This window comes from Propithecus coquereli, unplaced genomic scaffold, assembly GCF_000956105.1.
Source record: "Propithecus coquereli isolate 6110/MARCELLA unplaced genomic scaffold, Pcoq_1.0 Scaffold281, whole genome shotgun sequence".
Lineage (NCBI taxonomy): Eukaryota > Metazoa > Chordata > Mammalia > Primates > Indriidae > Propithecus > Propithecus coquereli.
In genome coordinates, this window is record NW_012148408.1 from 460,043 (window position 1) to 473,872 (window position 13,830).

Consider the following 13,830-nt stretch of genomic DNA (forward strand, 5'->3'; position numbering starts at 1 on the left):
CCACTTCGTTATGTGACTCACAGTCACAACTTCTCTGTAACTGCTGTTCCTCCCTCGCTGATGCGTCCACTGCATTACCTCAATTGTAAAGCCTAAGGGACCTCATTAAACCAAATTCCATCCTTTCCTCCACCCAAACCTTAGGAACTCTCCTGGAAGTTTTCCTGAGGACAGTCATCCTGCTCCTTAGAGCCCTCTGTGTGTACCCCAGCGCTATTCCCGCAATGCACCTGTTTATGTATCAAGATTTTGCCTTAAGAATAGAGAATGAATATTCCACCCCCAGCCTCATCCCACAACATCTACAATTAAATCCTGAATCCACAGTGCAGTTAAAAGGAAACTTCCTCTGGGATCTGAGGTCTGACCCTGGCTTCTATCTGTCCATCTAGTTTTGTCTCCACCTCTCTCCTCCCCCTGCCTTGGTGGGCTTCTTGGACTCCCTAAGGGCAGAAACTTACATATTCTGCTCAGCATCTCCAAGGCTAACCACACTGCTGTGCACACCTCAAGTGCCAAATATCAGGTACTCGATTGTACTGAATTTCTCAGGCAAGGTCCTGAGTCACCTTGCCAGGAATGCCCTTAGCTCACACCTCCTTACTTCTTCCATGGAGTACCTTGAGTGACAGAGCTTTTTATTTTTTTCTTCTGAGATAGGGTCTTACTTTGTCACCCAGGCTAGAATGCAGTTGCCCTATCATTCACAGCTCACTGTAAACTCAAACTCCTGGGCTCAGGTGAGCATCCCAAGTACCTGGGGCCACAGGTACACTCCCTAATTTTTTAAGTGAGACGGTGTCTCACTTCATTGCCCAGGCTGGTCTTGAAATCCTGACCTCAAGTGATCCTCCTGCTTCGGCCTCCCCGAGTAGTGGGGTTTCAGGCAAAGTGATGGAGTTTCTTTACCCTTTGCGTTTTCTATCCCCTGAGAGAACCCGTCCACAAATTCCCTCCTGAAAAGCAATAACAGATTTTATTCTCTGTCTCTTCCTGCTTCCTTTCAGAAACGGAGCGAGATATAGACAAGGGATGAGTGAATCCTGAGAGCCCTTTACTGCTGGTGCCACCTTGAACACTGTGTCACCTCTCCGGCCTGTGTGGGGAGAACAGGGAAGAATCCTAGAAGCTGAGGGCTGGATGTGAGGATAAGGCATTGACGGATTTGTTCATTGAGAGAAAAGCATCTAGGAGTGGACTGACTCAGACACAAGAGTATCACGTCTCCAGAAGGGAGGGACTGTACTACATACTCACACCTAGAGTAAGCACACGGAGCTGTTCATTCAAGCACACACACTCGCAGAGACTACCGATGCATGCACACCTCTGGAAGGGCTCTGCCCTAATGCGCACAAACACCTAAAAGGTGTTTACAGGAGCGTACACACACAAACGGAGGGTGATCCTAGGGCCCCTAGCACATGCACACCTCGAGGTCATTCACACACACACGTCGCAAATGCAGGCACATACTTAGCGGGCCCGTGGGTGCGCGCACGCCTAGAAGGAGTTCCCACAGGCACACACGTAGGGGGCGCTTCCAGGGCCCAGATGCCACCCGCGCCTCGAAGGTGTCCACACAGGCACGCACCCACAGGACGCAGACGCTGGCCTAGGGGGCGCTCGCCGGGCCCACACGCACACGCACGCATACACCCCTGCCCAGCCTCCTGTCCGCCCCCGCCTACGGGAGGCCGCGCGCGCCCGGCGCCCTTCCAGGCCTGTGCGGCGCGGATCGGCAGCCGCTGGGCGGCAATCCAGGGCGACGCGGGGCCTGGGCGGGAGCCGGGAGGCGCAGCCGGCATGGAGGCGCTGCTGCTGGGCGTGGGGTTGCTGCTGGGCGCCTACGTGCTCGTCTACTACAACCTGGTGAAGGCCCCGCCGTGCGGCGGCATCAGCAACCTGCGGGGCCGCACGGCCGTGGTCACGGGTGAGTGCGGGAGGGCGGGCGGCGGGAGCCGGGGGCGGCGGGGGCGGCGGCCCGCTGGGCTCAGCTCAGCTCGGCTCCCGCCCGCCGCCCGCAGGCGCCAACAGCGGCATCGGGAAGATGACGGCGCTGGAGCTGGCGCGCCGGGGAGCTCGCGTGGTGCTGGCCTGCCGCAGCCGGGAGCGCGGGGAGGCGGCCGCCTTCGACATCCGCCAGGTGAGGGAAGGCGGGGGCGGCTGGGACGGTGAGCTGAGGACTCACCGCGACACAGAGGGACGAGCAAAGCGGTTCCGGGAGATCCAGTTCCAGAAAAGAGAGTGCGGCTCGGTTCGTTAAGTACAGAAGAGGGGGTGCACAGAATGCTCCGGTCACACAGGGAAGGGGGCGCCAGAACCAAGCTGGGGAGGAGGCGTCCCGAAGGTAATAATTGCTGTTCTAAGACGTTTAGTTTAGGACTAATAGGAATTAAGTTTATGAAGAACAGTGGGGAAAGGAATAGCAGAGGGAACAGCATATGCGAAAGCCCTGAGGCAAGAGAGGTGGACTGATTTGAGAAGCTGAGAGAAAGGTTTAATGAGGCTGGAGCACAAAGTAGGAGGAGGGGCAAAATGAAGGGCTGGAGGCTTTGAGCCAGGGCCGGGTTCTGCAGGCCCTTACACATCCTACTGAGAAGCTTGGATTTTATAAGACTGGCAGCAGAGATCAGTAAAGGGTCCTTACTGTTAGAATAGGCTCTGGACTGTTAGAGTAGCCTTTTGGAACAACTCCTTTGTGGCTGTGTGTTGCCTGGACTGGAGAGGGAGGAGTGGGTGAAAGGAGGCCAATGAGAAGTTGTTATAGATTTTCCAGTAAGTGATAAAGGGGAGAGGGGATGCTATTGATAATAATAGCAAGTACCTGCACAGTGCTGACTGCATGTATTTTACTTATATTAACTCGTTCAATCCTCACAACAGCTCTATGAGATAGGTACTATTACTATTATTCCCATTCTACAGTAAAAGAACTGAGGCCCAGAGAGATTATGTATCTTCTCAAGGTCACCCTTCAGTAAGAGGCAAAGTCAGGATTTGAAGCTGTACATTTATCCACTACACTCTAATGCACAGGCGGATATTTTAGCAATAGTTGGAGATGGACTCTCACAATTTGGTGCCTGGGGAGAGGGAAGAGGAGGGAGGTGCCTGGTGACAAGCCCAGCCCTTGCCGCTCCACAGGAGAGTGGGAACAATGAGGTCATCTTCATGGCCTTGGACTTGGCCAGTCTGGCCTCGGTGCAGGCCTTTGCTGCTGCCTTCCTGAGCTCTGAGCCACGGTTGGACATCCTCATCCACAACGCCGGTGAGGGGCAGCAGGCCCTCCCTGCAGGGGGGTGGTGGGTGGCCAGGGGCAGCTGCCCGCTCCAACCAGGCCCTGCCAGGGGCCAGTGGACTCATGGGAAGGATGCCCCCTACTCCCATCTCACAGATGGGGAGGACACAGGGCTCCTTCCGGAGGATCTGCTCACTCCTAGCCCCTGCCCCAGGGATCAGTTCCTGTGGCCGGACCCGCGAGGCCTTTAACCTGCTGCTTCGGGTGAACCACATCGGTCCCTTTCTGCTGACCCATCTGCTGTTGCCCCGCCTGAAGACTTGTGCCCCTAGCCGTGTGGTGGTGGTCTCCTCAGCTGCCCATCGGCGTGGGCGCCTCGACTTTAAACGCCTAGACCGCCCAGTAGTGGGCTGGCAGCAGGAGCTGCGGGCGTATGCTGACAGTAAGCTGGCCAACGTGCTGTTTGCCCGGGAGCTTGCCACCCAGCTCGAGGGCACTGGCGTCACCTGCTATGCAGCGCATCCAGGTGAGGCCTGGTTCTCTGGCTGCTCTTGATCCCCCTCTCCCATCCCTGCCTCATCCTGGGCTTCCCCAGCCTCTCAGTGAGTCACAGAATCTCAGAACAGAAAGGAAGCATGGTCCAAGCAGAGGCCTGTTCCTTGCTGATCTTGGAACCAGGCTCTCCTTGTCTAGGTTCTTCCTCTCACACCACAAGCTGGGATGCTGGCCTCTGGGTGGGGTATGGCAATGAACAAGACCCAGATTCTCACCCCCAGGAGCCATCAATACTGACTAAACTGACTATAATATTATGATGATGATAGCTAATAATTATGCATTCATCCAAGAAGCATTTACTGAGTACCTACTACATATCAGGCATTACTTGCAGTGACCAATGACCCTATTGTCATAGAATTTGCATTCTAGTTTAGGGGAAGGAGAGACAGCCAACAAATAAATATATACAATGACAGGTGGTGATAAAGTGCTATGAGAAAAGATGAAACAGGGTAAGGGGAATATGGAATGCCAGGAGGTACTATTTTATCAGTGGCAGTCAAAGAAGACATATCTGTAAGGGTGGCATTTGAACAGAGGCCTGAAAGATATGTTGCTTACTGGGGAGATACCCAGACAGAGAACAGCCAAGTGCAAAGGCCCTGAGGCAGAAGTTCCTGGTGTGCTTGAGAAAGGCCGGTATGGCTTGGAACTGAGTGATGGGGGAGAGTGGCAAGAAATGAGGTCATAGAGATGTGCTGGGTCTCACAGGGTTTGGCGGTTCACTGTAAGCATTTTGGCTTTTACTCTGACTGTGATAACTGGTGAATAGACTCATCCTTGCGTTTAGGGAATAGGTTACACCAGGATAATAAGATGTGCTCTACCCATATTACCATACTGCATATTAGAGAGTCGTTGCCTAAGGCTCATTAGTAATTATAATAGTGACAATAATAATAATCACAAACTAACCTTTATTAAGCGTTTATTACATTCCATATCCCTAATGTCCAAGAACAGTGGCTGGTATATCATAGATGCTTAATAAATGCTGGTTAAACAAAGGAACAGGAATCAAGCTAGAAGAAAAGACGAAGAGAGACTAGAGAATTGTTTCGGGCAGGAAGCAGCATGACCAAAATCTGGAAGATGGGGATGTACAAGCCGTTTGGATGCAGAGAGGAGGCTGCATGTAGGAAATGAGTGAAGTCACCTTGTGGGGGCCCTGAGTGCCTAGGAAATACTCCTGGTTTCCCTGGACCTGGATTCTGTCCCCCACATCCCTTCTAGCTCTGTTCCCTTCTAGTTGCTCATACTCTGGGCCCTCACCCACCATCCTCTCCAACTCCTTTCTTTCTTCCTGCCCACAGGGCCTGTGAACTCGGAGCTGTTCCTGCGCCATGTTCCTGGATGGCTGCGCCCACTTTTGCGCCCGCTGGCTTGGCTGATACTCCGGGCGCCAAGGGGGGGTGCCCAGACACCCTTGTACTGTGCTCTACAGGAGGGCATCGAGCCCCTCAGTGGGAGATACTTTGCCAACTGCCGTGTGGAGGAGGTGCCCCCAGCTGCCCGAGATGACCGGGCAGCCCACCGCCTGTGGGAGGCCAGCAGGAGGCTAGCAGGGCTTGGGCCTGCGGAGGATGCCGAGCCCAATGAAGACCCCCAGCCTGAGGACCCAGGGGTCCCATCCTCACTGAGGACCCCCAACCCTGAGGAGCCCACAGTTTCTGAACCTGACCCCAGCCCTCAGAGCTCACCAGAATTGTCTAAGGTGATACGCCGAATTCAGGTGAAAGCTGAGCCTGAGACCCAAGTCTCCTAACCCCCAGGCCAGGATGTTATTGGTGGCACTTGGTGGCCCTTGAAAACCTCAGCTGTGTGTCATGCCCTGGGCACTGAGGAGTTTGCAGTTTTTACCTCTATGGTTACTTTCTGGCCCCAAGTTGTGTCCTGGATAGTTCTTTTCCTGGTTGAAGGAATAATGGGTGATTATTTCTTCCCGAGAGTGACAGTAAGCCCAGATGGAGGGGTGGAGGCTAAGGTGCCAGACACTGTGCTTGTCAGGAATCTGAATTTCGGATTTCCAGGCCCCACCCTCGGTGATTCTGATCAGCTCTGGAGCAGGGCCTGGGAATTTGTTTGATGCACTGCCAACATTGAGAATTACCGAACGGAGCCCTTTGCAACCATCTAGCTAGGTAGTTAAATTACCCCCATTTTACCGAGGCGGGATTAGGCTCCAGAGGTAAGGGACTCACCCAAGGTCTCACAGCCAGTAGGAGCAGAGACTGGGACTGGAACCCAGGGGTCTGAGGCCAGGGCCGACTGCTGGGAGGTGGGCGGTGAGTCAGGGCTGGGCGGTTGTTATCGAGGCGCCCCGTGAGAGTAGGGGGGACGCCTCCTGGGGTGCCTTAGAGCTGGACCCCGCAATCGGGAGCCCCTCGTAATAAAGCGCGTTGACTGCCGAGGCTGCGCTCGCTCCTGCCTCTCTCAACATGCCGGCCCCGCCCTCCGCCGCCACACTTCCGGCGGGGCTGCGACCACAGAGGGGCGCGGGCGGGCGGCGCTGGGGGTGGCGGGATAGGCTGGGCGCGGCCGGCGCTGCGGACCCGCTGCTGCTGTCCAGGTCTGTGCGGTCCCCAGGGCCCTCCGTCTTGCGGGCGCCATGGGCAATTGCCACACGGTGGGGCCCAACGAGGCACTGGTGGTTTCAGGTGAGGGGGCAGCGAGAGAGGTGGGTGCTGGGGCGCCCAGGGCTGGGGAGGGTGCTTCGGGGTGGGTGCAGGGCTGGGGAGGGCACGAGGAAGGGCTGGGCTGGCGAAGGGTTCAGCGGGTGGAGGGATGAGGTGGGGGCGCTGCGTGCCGGGCGGAGTCCATAGCGCTGCGCAGGACGCTGGCCCCGGGGCCGCACCTGAAACCCCTTCCAGGAGAAACCCCCGTACTCACGCTTTCCGTGCTCCGCGCCCTCCGGCACCCTCCAGGCACTCCCCTCCCACTGCGTGTTTTCCCGTGTTTATGCCCTTCTCTCTCCTCCTCCTCCCTAGGCAGGGCCTCCCCTCCGCTGCGCCGCGGGCTTAGGGGGTCCAGAACAGAAGCCGTGGGCTTCCGGGAGGGAGGGGACTGGTGGTTCCCACAACGCAGAGGTTTGGCTGGGTTCCAGCGCTCAGGACTGGGGGTGGGTCGCGCAGTTCTGGAGGGCAGGTTCCTGTATGGAGAATGGCCCCGAGACGTGCATCCTTTCTCTAGGCACCATCAGACCCGTTAATTCCGAGCAGGCTGGGGCTCACTGGGGTTTACTGGCATTGCCCGCCCTGGAGACGCGGGTGCGGCCTCTACAGGTTGGGAAACCCAGCTCCGGGTTGCAAAATGCTGCAAGCTCCGGAATTTCTCTCTAGGTGGGGCTTGGGGACTGCAGCATTGGGAAAGAGAGGCTGCTATTTAGATTGTGTATTTGGGGTTTCTTGGGAGGTGGCTGAAACCTTTCCAGCCACCAGGGTGTGCAGCTCCTGGCTCCCAGGTCCTGGGGAGGGGGCGGTGTTGCCTGACAGCTTGGAATCCTGGAGCTACAGGATTCCCTCATGTCTTACTTCCCACTGTCAAGTGCTGATTTTCAGCCTGTGTGCACAGTTGGTAGCACTGGCTAGCCAAGAGATAGAAGCAAGTAGAAGCCCTGAGCCACGGCTTATAGCTGCCCACCCTGGGGAGGTGTGATAAATCCACTGGAACTTTCTCCCCGAAACATGGTCTTTGGATCTCAAAATCAGTCACACTGGGACATCCCCACTGTGGGGGAGATAAGATACCTCACCCCCTTGAAGACCAGAGATAGTGTTAGGGTCAGGAGAGAGACCCCCAGAGAGCACTGAGGCCATACTTGCTCTTCTATAAGACCTGGACCTGTCTTCCAGCCCCCACCATGACAGGAGGCTTTTAGAAACCCAAATCTGCACCGAACTTTTTCTTGTGGAATTTCCTTCAGGAAGCCCAGACTGGGCTGGGGAGACAAAAGCTCCAATTCTGTCCCTGCAGAAAGTCTTGAGACTGAGTAGTGAGAAGAGCCCCTGAGCGGGGCTGCTCTGTGCCTTTCCATGACCAGTGCTAGCTTCAAAGTTGTTTTAGGGGTGCAGAGAGGAGGTCATGCTGAGAACTGAGGGTGCCGGAGGGCAGGAGATGGAGGGATAATTCCTGGCATAATAGTACCTTGGGATTTGAGATGATCAAGCCGAGATGCAGCTCCTTCTTGCATGTGGACTCCCAAGAGTGCAGAGCAGCTGCTCCCAGCGCTGCCCCACCTGTCTACCTTGTTCCTTGGCATTGAAGTCCAGAGGCATCTCACCCTCTGGTGGGTGGTCCTACATCTCATGGTCATCTTTCCTATCTCTTCTTACTGTCTGACCTCCCTCCTTCATTCTGTGACATAAAACGTTTTTCTCTCTACTTTTGAAAATTTAAAAGGGAAATCCTTTTTGTTTTGGGGAAGGGTGAGGGAGTACATTTTTATTTCCACTAACCTAAACTGAAATTTAGTATTTCCTCTGGTTGTGAGTATTGGCAGCGATCCATGATAGTATTAGCAGATATTTTCCTACCACACTGCAGTGTTGCAGGTACCTTGGAAATCATTTATGCTCAACACTACTTTGAAATTAAGCTAGTGATGAAATCTACTGCTAGATCTTATTACTTAATGTGTTAATAAAGAAGCACATATTACTATGTTGCACATTTGATTATTTTAACATTTTGATAACTCAGTATAATTTCTTATGTATTTTATACGTTTATAAACATTCTGAGGAGGGGTCTTTAGGCATTGCCGGACTACTAAAGGGTTGTGGTTCAAAAAAGGCTAAAACCCCCTTGTAGGATATGGTCTTCTTGACTAGTAGGAAGAAGGTGGAGGAGGAACAGGAAGGGCAGGGAGTACTCCTGAGAGGGCAGATCAGTGCGCTGTGTCTGGGGAGGGGCTAAGAGGCTGGAGTAGAGGTTATCATGGGGTATTTGAGGTTCTTCCGCTTGATTGAGGACAGAGCAAGGGAGGAACCAGTTGGGTTAGAAAGAGTGAAATAAAATTAGGAGAAATTTCCCTAAGGAGGTCAAGGAATAAGCACCTAACTGTCCTTTTGGGAGAGGTGCTCCGCTGCTAGTGATCAGGAAGCTGGCAGACAGATGCCTTGCAGGGCAGGAGGCTGCTAGGGGCGGGGCAATCTGGCAGTCCCAGCTTCCTGTTGTTGCTACCCCTGGGAACCTGGGCATGTTGCCCTTGGCCAAGGTCCAGTTTGAGCTGTGGCAGCCTGCTCCCAAGGTCAAAGAATAAGTTAAAGGTAAAGGGTGAACACCTACCTTGTTCCCCCCGCCCCCTATCCCACTCCACCACTGCTACCTCCTCCCACAGCCCATTGAGAAGCGCCCTGGAGCTGGCCGGAGGCAGCCATGCCCCAGCCCCAGCCAGGCCAGAAGATGTAGAACAAGCTGTGATTTTTGGCCCTCTTCCACTTTCACTTGATCCCAAGACAGTTTGGGTTTCAGATTGACTGCTTGTCCTCAGAGGCTTCCCCACCCCACCTCCCAGGGAAGAGAAGCCTGTTAATAGCTTGTCTTGAACAGCAGCCCTGTGGGCAGGTATTTCCACCTCGGAGAACAGGCAGACCTAAGACTCCTTCTTGCGCCTGACTACATTGTGGGGCTGTGCTTCTATCCCTGGACCTCTCGCTTGGCTGCTAGCACTCCATACACGGTAGCAGTCAGCTCTCCAACCTTTCAAGCCCTCTCCAATGGGAGTGGGGCAGGGCGGATCTTTTTTCCTTTTTTCCACCCATCAAAAACTTGTCCCCAGTTTGCTTTTCTCTCCAATGTCTCTGTTTTGGTTGTTGGCCTCACCACCTACCCAAACCCAGACTCTAGAGCTGCACTGTCCCATGTGGTGGCCACTAGCCATCAATGGCTATTGAAATTTAAAGTAATTAAGAATTCAGTTCCTCAGTTATGCCAGTCACATGTGAAGTGTGCAATAGCAGCGTGTGACCAGTGGCTGCTATGCTGCACAGCCACGTAGATACAGGACATTTCTACCCCCAAAGAAAGTTCTCTTGGACAAGACTGCTCTAGAAGTTATCCCCTTACATCAGCCGCTGTGCCTTACTTGGGTTCCTGCAACAGGCTTCTACCCCATCTCCCTGACCCTAGTCTCTTCCTCCTTGTGCAAAGCGGTATTTGTTTCCAAAATGTAGCCTTGACACTCCTATCTTAAATCCCTGTGTGGCCCCCCCCATCCCTCACACACAGCTCCTTGGCCTGACACAGAAGACACTCTGTGCTCTGCCCTCAGGGTCACTGTAACCCAGCTACGCAAAACCACCCCAGACCCTTGACCTTGGGAGGCAAACATCCTGAGATTTTCACGAAAATACAAGTTTGTGAACATAGAAATGATAACACCCTCTGGCTTTTTCCCAAGTCACGTTTCCTTCCAATCATCCGTTTTCTGTAGATTGCTTTGCACTGCAAGTCAGCCGCCTCTCCAGTTTTTATTAATGTTTCCTTGAACTTGGTGAGTAATTTTGGCATTAACAGGAGTGATCACTATAAGAATTTCAGGATGGCTCACGCCTGTAATCCTAGCTCTCTGGGAGGCCGAGGTGGGCGGATTGTTTGAGCTCAGGAGTTCGAAACCAGCCTGAGCAAGAGCGAGACCCCATCTCTACTAAAAATAGAAAGAAATTAATTGGACAACTGAAAATATATAGAAAAAAAAATTAGCCGGGCATGGTGGCGCATGCCTGTAGTCCCAGCTACTTGGGAGGCTGAGGTAGGAGGATCGCTTGAGCCCAGGAGTTTGAGGTTGCTGTGAGCTAGGATGACACCACGGCACTCTAGCCCGGGCAACACGGTGAGACTCTGTCTCAAAAAAAAAAAAAAAAAAAAGAATTTCAGGAATTGATTTTTCTTGTTTCCGTATAGAGAACGTGCTGAACATGTCCACAGCATAAATCTGGGTTATAGCCGAATTAGATATTCTGTTTAGTTGACACAGTTCCCAAGAACCACTTCCTTTTTAGGCCTTTTCCCTTTCGCTACACTACTCCTATTAGTACCACGACTTGGCCTTTGTTTTGAAGACTTCCCTTTGCCACCCATTCCCACAAGAGGAAAAAAGTCACTCTGAAGGGTCTGGCAGTAGAGAACCAGCCTCACTGAGATGTGTCTGCCCGGCACAGCAAGGCGCCCACCCCAGCTCAAAGACTCGCTTGCCCTCCCACCAGCCCCACGATGTCGCCCTCCCTCTGCATCCCCTCTCTGTCTGCGCCCACCGTGAGAGCAGGCAAACCGCACGCTATTATCTCATCCCAGAAAAAGGTTCCTCCTCCTAGTCTCACCTGCTTCGAGATAGGAATTATGTATTCATCTCTGTATCTCTAGCACAGAATACTCTACCTGTTTGTTGAATGATGAATGAATGAATGCTTGAACGAAAAATGGAAGCTCTTCCAAACCACCCCTGCCCGATGACCTGTTCTGGTCTCTGGCAGCACTTATGTTCTGAACTATTCATTCGCCATCCTTCTTTTTATGCAAATTGCCTGTCTGCCAAACTGGATTCTAAGTCCCTTAAGGGCAGGGAGAGCTTGTCTCCCATTTATGTGTAACCTCAGCACCTGACACCCAACAGTAGGAGTTGTCAAGCCTCAGAGCAGGTAAAAGGGCCAAAGTTGCTGTCAGAGGGACGGGGAGTAGACAAACCCCAGAACTGACTGACCAGCAGTGGTTTGCTTTGCTCCCCAGGGGGCTGTTGTGGTTCCGACTATAAACAGTACGTGTTTGGCGGCTGGGCCTGGGCCTGGTGGTGCATCTCCGACACTCAGAGGTAAGCGCCTGGGGGCTCTGGAGCCTGTCACCTGGTGGGCAAGGGAAAGCGGGGTTTCCAGTGTTCCCCCTCCAGCCCACGGTTCAGCTAGAGCATCTGCCATTTGCCACGTTCCATTCTGGCAGGTGGGGGCGTCCTGAGAAGCCAGTGCAGTGGCTTGCACAGAGACACAGGAGGAACGCATCAGAAGGGGTGTCTGTGGGCACCTCTTCCTTGGTGGGTGTTCTTTTTTTCCAGTGGAGGTGGCATCACTTCTGTCCCAGAGAATTCAGAGTCATACCCAAGCAGAATTTCAATTCGCCAATTCTAGCTCACAGTTATTTAAGAAGTCTTAATTATATACCCTGTTTGGAGCAAGTCTATGAAAGGAGGAAAGGCCGAAGAGATTCCATATACACACCCTTACCTGTGCAGGCTCTGAAAGAATTCAGGCAGGGGCTCAGAGGCAGAGAATGGATATATAATCAGAAGTGGTTCGGCCGGGCGCGGTGGCTCACTCCTGTAATCCTAGCACTTTGGGAGGCCAAGGCGGCCGGATTGTTTGAGCTCAGGAGTTCGAGACCAGCCTGAGCAAGAGCGAGACCCCGTCTCTACTAAAATTAGAAAGAAATTAATCGGACAACTAAAAATATATAGAAAAAAATTAGCCGGGCATGGTGGCACATGCCTGTAGTCCCAGCTACTCGGGAGGCTGAGGCAGTAGGATCGCTTGAGCCCAGGAGTTTGAGGTTGCTGTGAGCTAGGATGATGCCACGGCACTTTAGCCCGGGCAACACGGCGAGACTCTGCCTCAAAAAAAAAAGTGCTTCTGTGATCTAGCTAGGCATGGTGGCACACGCGTATAGTCCTAGCTTCTCCAGAGGCTGAGGCAGGAGGATCACTTTGCTTGTGCCCAGGAGTTCTAGGCTGCAGTAAGCTAGGACTGCACCACTGACATTCCAGCCTGGGTGACAGAGCAAGATACTGTCTCTTAAAAAAAAAAAAAAAAAAAAATTGGTTCCGTGACAGTGGTGAGTTAGAGACAAGGGGTGGGGACCTAACCAATTGGTGCTGGGGCCAGGCAGGACAGATCTTGACTCCATAAATCAGTCTGGACTTACTAGAGAAAGGAAGATTTCAGCTCCCGAGAGGGCCCACCATCCAGCTCTACCTGCTGCTGCCTCTAGAGCCCAGGGCAGGGCTAGACCTGGCCTCTCCTGCTGCCTTACACCCAGGAGATGAGGCATGTCAGCCACTTTGCCACGATCACCCCCTTCCTGATTATGGGAGATGGGGCAGGAGAAGCAGATCCTTCCAAACCAGGACCCAGCCAACAAGGGCAGGAGAGCTGTGAAGCTGCGGACCTGTTGTAGGGGGGTTGGTCATCTCACAGGGGAAGCCATGGAGTTTCCAATGGAAACCCCCTCTTCCCCAGCCCCGCCAGTCGGCAGAGGAAAGCCCGTGTCTGCACCAAGCTGCTGGGGCTTGAGGCTTCTGGGAGTCTGAGGGCATCTGCTAGGTTGGGGAACAGGAAGCATGTCATAGTTTTTCAACTTCACTGATTTCCCAGTAACCCCCTCCACTCTTCCGTCCCCCCTCACATTCCCTGCCAGAGGTGAGGGATCCTGGGGGACTCTTCTGATCCAAGGCTAAAACTGTTGGAGATAGTGCACGAAGACGCATTTTAGTAAGGAAAAAAAAAAAAAAACTGTTGGAGAGTAATCAAGAGTGGTCACAGGCCAGGTGTGGTAGCTCAGGCCTGTAATCCCAGCACTTTGGGAGGCTGAGGCGGGAAGATTGCTTGAGGCCAGGAGTTCGAGACGAGCTTAAGCAAGAGCGAGACCCCATCTCTACAAAAAATAGAAAAAATTAGCTGGGCATGGTGACATGCACCTGTAGTCCCAGCTACTCAGGAGGCTGAAGCAGGAGGATTGCTTGAGCCCAGCAGTTTGAGGTTGCTGTGAGCTAGGATGATGCCACTGCACTCTACCCGGGGTGGCAAAGCGAGACTCTGTCTCAAAAAAAAAAAAAATAGGGGTCACAACTTCTACCCGAGAAGATCCTAGTGCTCCTGAGTGGGCCCCCTGGCCTGTCAGAAGTCATAGGGAGCCCCCTCCAGAGACATGGCCACCCCACACACCTGCAGGCCTAGCACAACAGACTGTCTTGTCCAAGTACCTGGACTTACAGCCGGGCCCAGACACTGTCCTGCATGGATGTTCACTGCTAGGGCAGTGCCCTG

At 53.5% G+C, this 13,830-nt stretch overlaps 2 protein-coding genes across 3 annotated transcripts in view; both read left to right on the plus strand.

The window, feature by feature from the left end:
- Positions 1–1,684: 1,684 nt before the first annotated feature.
- On the plus strand, positions 1,685–6,212 carry DHRS13 (dehydrogenase/reductase (SDR family) member 13). The gene is made up of 5 exons (XM_012648310.1): positions 1,685–1,933; positions 2,028–2,146; positions 3,148–3,271; positions 3,456–3,767; positions 5,116–6,212. The coding sequence occupies exons 1-5, from the start codon at positions 1,807–1,809 to the stop codon at positions 5,565–5,567; spliced, it is 1,134 nt and encodes a 377-aa protein (XP_012503764.1). The 5' UTR covers positions 1,685–1,806; the 3' UTR covers positions 5,568–6,212.
- Positions 6,213–6,268: 56 nt separating this feature from the next.
- The window catches only part of FLOT2 (flotillin 2), an 18,937-nt gene continuing 11,375 nt past the window's right edge, over positions 6,269–13,830 (plus strand). Inside the window, exons 1-2 of one of the 2 annotated variants that reach the window (XM_012648311.1) lie at positions 6,269–6,459; positions 11,528–11,609. In XM_012648311.1, coding sequence (XP_012503765.1) covers positions 6,411–6,459; positions 11,528–11,609 — 131 coding nt within the window. In that variant the 5' untranslated portion in view covers positions 6,269–6,410. The remainder of the gene's footprint in view (positions 6,460–11,527; positions 11,610–13,830) is intronic. The other variant, XM_012648312.1, reaches the window with a different exon arrangement.